The sequence below is a fragment of the Leucopleurus acutus genome, assembly GCF_964270905.1.
Source record: "Leucopleurus acutus genome assembly, chromosome: 19".
Taxonomy (NCBI): domain Eukaryota; kingdom Metazoa; phylum Chordata; class Mammalia; order Artiodactyla; family Delphinidae; genus Leucopleurus; species Leucopleurus acutus.
In genome coordinates, this window is record NC_139161.1 from 25,286,749 (window position 1) to 25,297,137 (window position 10,389).

General features: G+C 52.6%; 1 protein-coding gene across 1 annotated transcript; it reads left to right on the plus strand.

Moving 5' to 3' along the window:
* Positions 1 to 2,551: 2,551 nt before the first annotated feature.
* Positions 2,552 to 9,985, plus strand: LOC309974983 (C-C motif chemokine 1-like). The gene is made up of 6 exons (XM_082859854.1): positions 2,552 to 2,782; positions 3,053 to 3,280; positions 6,686 to 6,980; positions 7,113 to 7,269; positions 8,427 to 8,541; positions 9,669 to 9,985. Exons 4-6 carry the CDS (start codon positions 7,194 to 7,196, stop codon positions 9,757 to 9,759), a joined length of 282 nt encoding a protein of 93 aa, XP_082715980.1. The 5' UTR covers positions 2,552 to 2,782; positions 3,053 to 3,280; positions 6,686 to 6,980; positions 7,113 to 7,193; the 3' UTR covers positions 9,760 to 9,985.
* Positions 9,986 to 10,389: the final 404 nt, after the last annotated feature.

Sequence of the window (10,389 nt, forward strand, 5' to 3'; positions counted from 1 at the left end):
ATACAGGTGTCTGGATCCCAAGTTCAGTGCTTTTCCTATTACACTAGAGGATAGAGGTGAAGGCCAGGGAACCCGGATGTCCAAGCTGTGCTGGCTAGCACATCCCAGGCCCGGCTCCAGTTCTGAGCTAAATGCACTCTCTGTGACCAGTTCAGCTCACTCCAGAGCCCATGAAGCCAGAGCTGGCAGTGGAGGTGTCTCTTTGGGTGGCCAGCTCTAAGCTGAGCCTGAGAGCCTGGCCTAAAGGGCAATGAAGGAAGAGCATCCCTGCTCAGGCTCCCCTGGGCTCCCAGAGCTGTGGCCCCAAGATGAACTGGGAAGTTGGTGGTGAGCAGAGGTGGGACCCAGGCGTCCACCTACTACTTCAGGGGAAGAGGGCTCCTCAGGGGACTTTCCTAGCAGCATGTGGGCGTGTTTGCTGAATCATGGGTTGACCTTGTTGGTGTTGGTGGGTATATTTTGGGGTCAAACTGTTGCCACTTCCTGCCCCTGCGTCCTTGCTCTGTTGGGTGGAAAAGCTGGGGCTTTTTTCTTCTACCATTCCCTGCAAAGTTGGCATCGTGCCCTGGCCTCCAGGTGGGCTGCAGGAACCCTGCAGGGCTTTCCAGCATCCCAGGGGCCCCGATCATGCCCAGCTTCTCTCTCTGACCACAGCCCAGCTCTCTGGTCCTGAGCATAAAGCCAGTAAAACCACAGAGAAGGAGCCTGTCTGGGAGTTAAGGTGGGTTATCTTCAGGGCTCTGTCACGGGGTCCCCATGTGACAACTCGCGTTTCCTTTCTGGGCTTCCGGCTCCTCAGCTGTAACATGAGATGGCCCACCCCAATTGTCCTGAGCATCCTCCTGAGTGCTGGGGGGATGTGGCACACACCTGACCCACGCTGACTCCCCGAATACACCCACAGAGACTTTGCAATGTGGCTATTTTTGGTCCAGGGCCGAATGGCTCAAGAACCACAAAACTGAGGCTACAAAACATTCTGAATCTAAGCCTGTGAGTTGCCTATCGGGCTTCTTTGAGTTTCTGGCTTCCTGGGAGCTTTCTAAGTTTCAGATGACCCTGGCTCCTAGGGTGGGTGGGATCTAAATGCCTCAGGGACTTGGATCAGCCCTCTTAGGCTCTTTGCCCTCTATCCTCATCAGAAAGGGCAGGGAGCCCTCCCCAGCAGGCTCTCTCAGTACAACAGGCCTGATCCGAAAGGCCAGTTCCACCTCGGATGGACAGGGGGCTGTTTAGGGTGTAGATTGTGGGCAGGGCTCTATCTGTCCTTAGGGACCCAGAATATCATTTCATGCCAAACCAGAGAGGGTCTCAGTAGCCATCCAGGCTAGAGGGAAGTGGTGGGATTGGATTATCTGGGGAGCCCTTTCGAGATACTCCAACTACCTTGAACTCAGAATACAAAGGTCCGCAGTGAGGTTCAGGCACGTGTCTTTGGATAAAAGCTTCCCAAATGATCCTAATATGAATCCCATTTCCGGGTAAAGAGTCACTGATTTAGGCCAACTTGCCCACGTTTTAGGTGGGAGAACTGATGCCCAGAGGCAGGAAGTAACCTGCTCAAGGTCCCACAGAAAATGAGCGGCAGAGCTCAGAAATCCTAATTTTTCACCCTCTTTCTACAGAACCCCACCTCTGTCACCTCTCCCGGACTCCTTCAAACTTCCCAGTCTGACTGCCTGCTTCCAGTCACTGTGTCCTGCAGCCCCTAGCACAAGCCCTCAGCACAAACCACAAATCTGGCCGCACCCCTGTCGCAAGCAAAAGATTGGCCTTCCCTCCACTGACAGCAAGCTTAAGTCCCAAGGTCTGAGCCCAGTAAGCAGGATCTTGTGAAACCCAGCCCAGGTCCTCCTGGCTCCATTTCCAGCCCCTCTCTCTGCAGGCCTTCCTCACCCCCGCATGCCCTGAAGACATCAGCCTCCACACCAGCTATTAGCATGCCATCAAACAATTGTTTGATTTTCCTTAAGAGATACAGCACGTTTCGTTTTCACACAAGCCTATGAGCAGGTATCATTATTATTCCTGTTTGGAGATGAGGCTGGGAGGTTAAGAAAGGGAAAGAAGTTCCACCAGTGGTATACAGAGGAGCTGGGCCTGGGGGCCAGGCAGAGCCCACCCTTGTAACCACACACAATGTACCATCCAGGCCCCTGCCCAGGGGAAATTCCACCTTCATCCTTCCAGGCCCAGCCAGTATTCCACATTGCAACCCAGTGAGCTCTCCGCTCCCCTAGAGGGGGCGTGTGCAGAGTCTAGTCTGCATATTATAGCAGCCTTGACCATCTGTGCCCGCTTACTGGTTTGCGTATCTGTTTCCCTCTGGAGGCCCTGACTCTGTGGTCAGCTCTCCTCTCTCACCTGACTGCCCATGCACAAAGTGGGCCCTCAGAAGATGTTTCCTGAATGAATGAGTGAAGGAATGAATGAATGACCACATCAGGAACTGAGACCTGTCACCAGCATCCTGTGTGTGGAATGGTGCCCATCAGCACAGTCGGAAAATGGTCCATCCATGCCAGAGGGTCCAGGGGGGTATAAACAAGCCCAGGGTTTGGGCCAGAGCTTCTCATCCTAATTCTGTCACTTGCTACTTGTATGACTCCTGTCACCTCCAGGACTTCTGTTTCTCATCTGCGGCTGGGGAATGACGAGAACAATGTGAAGACCTCTCCTTCCGCCTGCTTTAGCAACAGTCACTACGCACCCACCCTGGGTGGGGCGCTGGGGCATGAAGTGAGGACCACGACAGGGACTGCTGCTCCCCGGGAGCTTCCAGGTGAGGGAGGGGTGTGGACCACCAGGCAGTCACAAGATTGGCTTTGCTGCTATGGGGCGTGAGCCTGCTTCATGCTGGGAGCTCAGATGGGGCAGCCTGCAGGAGGTCTTCCAGATAAAGCTGGAGCAGGCGTCCCAGGCAGAAGGGGCAGTGACGCCCCAGCACAGGTGCGCAGAGCAGTAACAGTGCCGCGCGGCAAGAGCTCTGTGGGCCACGGTGTGCGGGACTACGTGAGCCGAGCCGAGACATTTGTACTTCACCTTCGAACAGCAGGCTGAGTTGTCACTCTGGAGCTCCACGGCTGTGGACGGGAATTGAAACACTGGTGACTGTCACTGCTGTGACATTCTTTGGGCACCCCCAGGGTCTGCTGTTGCTACAAGAGATGCTTGATGCCTCGTTCACTTTGTTGCTGAGAGCTGGATCACAGAGGCCTCCTGAAAAGAGCAAAAGGTGTCGAATGTTAGAAGACAGTGTACAAGGGAACCCAGGAGGAGGGTAAGAGTCGCTGGAAAACAAAAGAAAGGGTTTTTAATTCAAAGATGTTTGGGTGCTGGAGGCACTGTGGCTGGACTTGCACTTATAGGAGGCAGCTGGGGACGGGTGCGGAGGTGGGGATGGAAGAGAACACTGTGCTTCTGTGGGTGACAACGGAAAGCCTGGCCTGGGCGTTGGGCAGCACAGGATTAGAGAGGAAAGAGACCAGGAAGGGGGTCCCGGCTAGGGAGGTGGCAGCACTGCCTGGTTCCTGTGATGAAGCCTCAGATGGTCCAGGATTAATGGGTAGAGGGGGGAGGGGTGCAGTTTTATTGAGCACCTACTATGTGCCAGGCCTCATGGTAAGCGCTTCCGTATACTCTGCAGCTCATAGGACACGAGGTCTCTTCTCGAGCACTAAACACAGTTCCCAGTACCTGCCTCCTGCGGCGAGCTGTAAGCCCCACAGGGGCAGGACCAGTGTCTGTCTTGTGTCTGCTGTGTCCTCAGGACCTGTCATATTTTAGGTGCTCCACAATGATTTTGAATGATCCAACTTTCTTTTCCTCTCCCTCCTTCCTGCCCTCTTTCGTTTTCTCCCTCCCTTCCCTTCCTCTTCCCTTGTTCCAAGATAAGGTGAGACATCTCATTTAATCCTTCAAATAGCCCAAAGTTAGGCTGTGGTTTGAGGAGTTTATTTTGAAAACATTGGGGAGAGTTTTACCAGATCCAGTCGGTAGTGGATTTTACAACGAAGGAACTAAAGTTCAGAAGTGTTAAGTTACTTGCCTAAGGTCACACAGCTAAAAAGTAGTGGGGCTGAAATCTGACCCAGTTACCTCTGAGGGCAAACACGCTTCCTCCCCAAGTGAGGGAACTAAGAAAACTTGGCCCCAGAGATGGACAAAGCGAGGCCAGTATTGCTGCAGCTGTGCGATGCCAGGAAAATGACTCCTCCCTCCACCCGCATGGGTTTCTGTGTCCTGGTCTGAAGAATCAGGCTGAGATGTAACTGGAGGGGAAGCAGGCAGGACCAGGCTCCAGGACCCCCAGGCCAGCAGGGCTGAGGCAAGAATCTGGGGCCACTCCAGGAGGAGATGATCTTAAGATGAACCCGCACCAGTTGAGCTCTGTCTGACCTCTACCCATCCGCAGTAAATTGGTCCCTACTTCACAAAAGGTGACTAATAAGAAAACCTCTCGAGGGGTGGGATAGGGAGGGTGGGAGGGAGGGAGACGCAAGAGGGAAGAGATACGGGAACATATGTACATGTATAACTGATTCACTTTGTTATAAAGCAGAAACTAACACACCATTGTAAAGCAATTATACTCCAATAAAGATGTAAAAAAAATTAAAAAAGAAAGAAAACCTCTCTACAGGCACATACTGGTTTTCAAACTTCTAACTAAGAAAAGGGTAGTTCACATGAGAAACTGGTTCAGTGTCGATGCTGGGAGCCTTTCTTACCTTTCCCTCAACTATGCAGTTCTGATCCATCACAGTCAAGGCCATGGAGATTTTATTGAGTTATTACTTGGCCCGTGCTTTGTGCCAGGCTTAGAGAAGAAGAGATGGCGTGGGGCTGGGGGCGGGACCCTGTGGGACGCTAAGTTTCCATGCAATTGGAGCCTCTGGCCAGTTCCTTCTGGGGCTGCGGGAGCTGGGAAGGGGGAGGCATGACTAAGTCTTTCTGTCGCCTCTTTTCCTGTCCTGGGCTCATGGTAGCCGCAGTGAGGGGGAGCATGGGAAGTGAGCAGCTGGAGGGGCAGCCCTGTCCTGGCCTCGAGTGGGCCGAGCAGCATCCCCGGGAGGAGGGGAGAGCAAAGTATTTCCTGGGTGGCGACCTGGCCCCTCTCTGTGTCCCAAGTAAGTCTAAAGGATCTAAGGTGACATTTGACCAACTAGCCACATCCCTTTAATCTCCTTCCTCTTTGAGACCCCACTAAAACGACAACCAAGGAATAAAAAGTATCAGTCTGCGAGGACAAAGAAAATAGGAGAGTGACAACAGTGTCTTAGTGATTTCAACTGCTTTAAGTACTTTTTGGGTGGCAGGAAGCAGCTGGCCAGGTGAAGGAATTGATGGAGCAGGTCCTTACTGAAAGTGTGTGGTCCTTACTGACAGTGTGTTCCCAGAGGTGGCCGCACGTGGTGGTCAGATGACCAGATGCTTTGGCATCCACTGTTCCATCTGTGCAACGAAGTCTCGGTATGACCTTGGCAAAGTCAGTTTCTGCTTTCTGAGGCTCGTTTGTTCCCCATCTGTAATAGAAAGAGACCGTACTAGATTCTTATCTGCTGGTGCCTGAATTACCTGGAGTTTTCCTCCCCTGTCCCTCAACACGTATAGGCACGTGTGTCTTGATGTTGCTTCAGAAACGGGGCGAAGGTATTTTTGCATTTTTTGCTCTCCCAGGACACTTTCAGAGCCACTGCTGCAGATGGTCTCCAAGGGAGTTTTCAACTCCGACACGCCAGGACTCCCATGCAGGTGTTAGGATGGAGAATACACGGAATGGAGGGGTTGTAAGGATGTAAGACCTTCGTGTGGGATATCCAGGCACAGAGGGGCTTCAAAGGAGGCTGAAGGCCTATCTGTGGGGACAGCAGAAGGGCCTTTACAGAGACAACGACATTTGCAATGGATGGAATTCACAGAGGGAGACAAGGAGGAGGGCCCTGCAGGTGGAGGTTACGGTGGCAGCAAATCCCGGAGATAAGAAAGCATATGACCTGTTCAGAGACTTGCAAATATTGCAACATGCGGGAATCCATGGAGATATCACATGGACCACGAATGGCCAGGTCAGCAGCTTGCACTTCATCCCATTGACCATGGGAAGCTATCACGTTGGCCTTGTGATTTTAACACACGGATATGGCCCAGCTACTTTTTCTTGAGCACCTGCTAGTGTTACTTACTCCACGCACTGCACACCATGTCTTCCTGACCTGGCCACTTGGTCGCTGGACAGTCACACATCTCTCCAGCCATTTCCTCATTCCGGGCACTGTCCTCCACGCTTCGCTGTCCTTACACAAGCTCCTTCCTCTGTGGAGAGGCCGCCTTCCACTTCAGCCTTCCTGCGGGAGACTCTGCTTGAAGAACATTCCCCTGGGAGGCCTCTCCCCTGTGGGCAGCTCCCAGCCTGCCCTGCGCCCTCTACATGGCACATCCACTGCTGTCCTTACACCAACTGGCTTTTCCTTATTTAGCTGTGATGCAATGGCTTGCATGTCATCGGTAGCTGTCTTCCCTGGGGCTAACCAAGGACAAAGAACAGGGCAAGTGATTGAAAAGTGTTGAGTGATTGAAAAAATAGAAATTGCAACTATCTGGGCCAGGCCCTTGACAGAATGGATCTTATTGAATGCTCCTCGGTCACCTGTGAGATACGAGTTACTCTTTCCATCTTGCACAGGAGATGTGACTCGGCCGAGTTTATGTATCCGCTGATTTGCAGAACTGGGATTCAAACCCACGTGTGTCTCAGTGCTGGTGCAGAGCTCTTCTGCTCTACCATGTTCCTGGGACAGTAGCTCCATCCCTGGATGGAAAGACGTGACATCAGAGGAGCCACAGACAGGCCACTTCCTCTCATTCACCTTTTTCCACGTCCCATTCAGCTGGGACAGCTTCTACTCAGCCTCTCAAGATCCGTATCTGTTCCTGCGCTTAGGGAAGTTTCCCTACACCTCTCACACCACCCAGGGGAGGTAAGGAAAGGAGTTTTCCATGTGGTCACTGGACGTGAGTAACCACCTCTTCTTCCTGTGACTTCCCCACCTCTGCACTGGGGCTTGGAAAACCCCACCCATGTCTTCTAATAAAAGCTCTGGGTACTGCAGGATGGGCCAGAGGACAGCTCTTCACTCCACCAGACTCCTTGAGGGACTCCTTCCAGGGAGGCCTGAGCTGGACGTCCTGAGATGAAGGTCATCACCGCCGCTCTGGTGTGCCTGCTGCTGGCCAGGGCATGGCTACAGGATGTGGATGCCAAGAGCAGTGAGTTTGGCTGGAGTCACTTTGCTCCTCCTTAGGGAGGGCGGAGACGCAGGCAGGTGCTCTGGGGCTGGGGGCAGGCTCACCCCTTCATCTCCACTGCTCCAGAAAGAATTCTCCCTGAAGAGGAGGAAGGGAGGACTTGCTCGGGGGCAGGGGGACAGCAGGAGAGCCATAAGCCTGGGGCCAACACAGACCGCTGAGCAGCTGGCTTCAGCCAAAGGAGGCCAGCCTCGTCCAGACCCTGCGGACTGATGGAGGGCAGCTGTGAGGTCATTGAGGCCAAGCTGGAGGCCTGAGGTCCAGAGGAGGGACTGACTGGGGTCTCGCCTCCACAGTGTAACAGATAACGGGCAGAGTCTGAGGTCAGGATCTGGGGCTTTAACAGTTGGCTAACCTTGGGCAAGTTACTATACCTCCCAAACTCTGGTTTCGCTATCAGTAAGATGGGTTTGATCATGCCTACCCTCTAAGGCTGAAGAGAGAATACTGACCTAACAGCAGACATATGGAAAGGGCTTTGCAAACGGTCAAACTAGGAGGAAGGAGCCAGGATTGAAATGCAAGTCTTTTGAAGGTGGGGTGTGTGTAGGGGGGGTTACAAACCGGCAGAGTGGGAGTTGTGGGTCAGAGCTGAGAGGACCAGGGTGGAGGGTGAGGTTGGGTTTGCGTGGAGCTGATCAGTTCCTGGAAGCTCTTGCCTGGTCATTTCATCAGTCTGAGCTCCTAAAACAGTCCCTAATCCTGCCCCAAACAGTGGACTGCTGTTGAATCAGACTCACAGGGTCTCGGGGCCCTTGAACCCAAATGTAAGGGCAGAACCATACCCTAGTGGTGGGATGTCAGAACTAGAATAGCCTTTCGAAATCAGTCTAAAGAGTCTTGCTTTTCAGCTGGGAAGTCGGGCCCAGGGGAGGACTCATCTTGACCAAAGCCACACAGCTGTTTTGTGGGGAGCTGGGATCTGAACCCCAGTGTCCTGACTGCCTAAATACAGAACTGGGTGGCTGATGAGACACTAGTGCCCTTTGGATGTGATCCCAAAGCCTGAGCCTGTTCTGGAAGGGTTTTTTGTTTTTGCTTTTTTCCCCATCCTGGATGAGAGGAACTCAGTCCAGCTTGAGAAATGGATGCAAACCATTTTTGCGCTTCTCTTCTAGTGCATGTGCCATCCTCCAAGTGTTGTTTCACACTGGTGGAGAGAAAGATGTCCCTGCAGAGCATCCAGTGTTACAAGAACACCAGCTCCACCTGCTCCTACAAAAACCATCTAATGTGAGTGGTTGTATCCTCTTCCATCCTTGACTCCCTTCTCCAGAAGACAGAGAGCGGCCACCCTGGAATTAGAATAGCAGACGCTAGATGGCGATGTTCCACCGGATTAAGGTTTTTTAACCAAACTAGCGAGGAGGCCAAAACCTGGGCGCAGAGCTGAGAGTGGGCGCTAGGACGAACACCTGTGTTCCTGCAGTGACATGAGTTTCTTGGAGCTGCAAGGCGCCAAGTGTTATATCTTAATATTTTATGCCCAGAGCTTAAAAGCTCCAGGTACTACTGGGTGATGGTAAGAGTGAGGGGCTCTCAGATAGTTCCTGCTTCTGGATTTGCCAACCTATAGTCTTGAGTGACTCTGGACAGGTAAGTCTTCTGAACTTCCTTATCTGGGTAGCCCCTCTGCACTCCTGACCTGTGAAGTGGGGTAAACACGATAGCTGCATCACAGGGTCATTATGAAGTTCCAGGGAGGTAGCTTACACTTGCCACTCAGTGTCTATAAGGCACTTTCGTGTATATTACTATCTCATCTAACTCTCTTGGTGCACACATTTTCATTATCGTGAAAACTGAGGTTCAGGGAATTGGAGAGATTTGTCTAAGGTCTTGCAGATAATTAAAGGCAGAATTGATCTACGGTTTTGGACAATAGCCAAGTTTGGGAGGTGGGTAGATCAGAAAAGAAACACACGCGTGCGTGCGCGCGCGCGCGCACACACACACACACACACACACACACACAAATCCAAGGCAATGACTAGGGGTCCCGGATGGACACAGACACATGAAAAGATGGAGCAGGTGGGCCCTCAGAGATGTTCTAGGAGGGGAATTTTCCATGTTAGCAGATCCTCAGAATGTCGGCAGCCTTCGCTCTACCCTGATACAATGAATCCGCAAAAGGGGTCCACGAAATGAAATTTTTAAAGCCCCCCATCCCTTGCCCCTGAAGTTTGGGTGTGCCTCCCAGCGTACAAACTGTAGGTCTTACGCAACGACTTCATTTTATAGGCCCCGGGAGAAAAGCTTAGGGGCACCCAGGAGCAATGAGGGGGTGATGGGACTTGTGTGTGGCACCCAGGGGATGGCTCAGGTGACTTAGCCCTTCCTTTGTTCTCTGCCTACAGATTGAAGCTGAACGGAGGCCTAGAGGCCTGTGTCTCACAGACAAAATCGTGGGTTCGGGCTTATTTAAAAAGGATAAACCCCTGCCAGTGAAAGGAAATATGAGCTGATCCTTTCCATCCTGGACTCTGGACACCGTGTGGCTTTACCTGTCCCCTCAACGCCCAACCCTACACCAGTCCTTCTGCCCCAACTTTGCCGGGTCACGCCAGAGGGTCTGCTGGGTCCTGATAAGATATGTTGTCGCACTTTATATAGTTGAATTCTAGAATCTTCAACTTCTGCCTCCCTGTACCTCTTGGACCCCACAGGGATTTCAGGGTGCAAAGCTGATTGACATTGAGGAGATGGGGTCAGGGGCCGGAGAAAAGGAAACATGTTGGACCAGGTGCCAGGAGAACTGACTTCTCATCATAGGAGCCAATAAATGACTTACATCTCTCAGCTGACTGCCTTTGTCCTGGGGGATAAGCGTCGACTCTGGGTTGTGATGTAGATTCCCTGTGGGGCTGGGTCCCCATTTGGATGCAGGATGTTCCCCATCACCCCCGCCCACTCTGCGCTGCCCAGAGGGTTCAGAGGCTGATGATATCCAAAAGCTGCCCTAGCTGGAAGGGGTCTTGGGCATCATGTGCCTGTAAGACGATGCTGGCCCCATTGCATAGCTGAGGTGACTGAGGGCTGGAGAGGGGCACCCACAGGCCTGAGGACACGCAGAAAGTC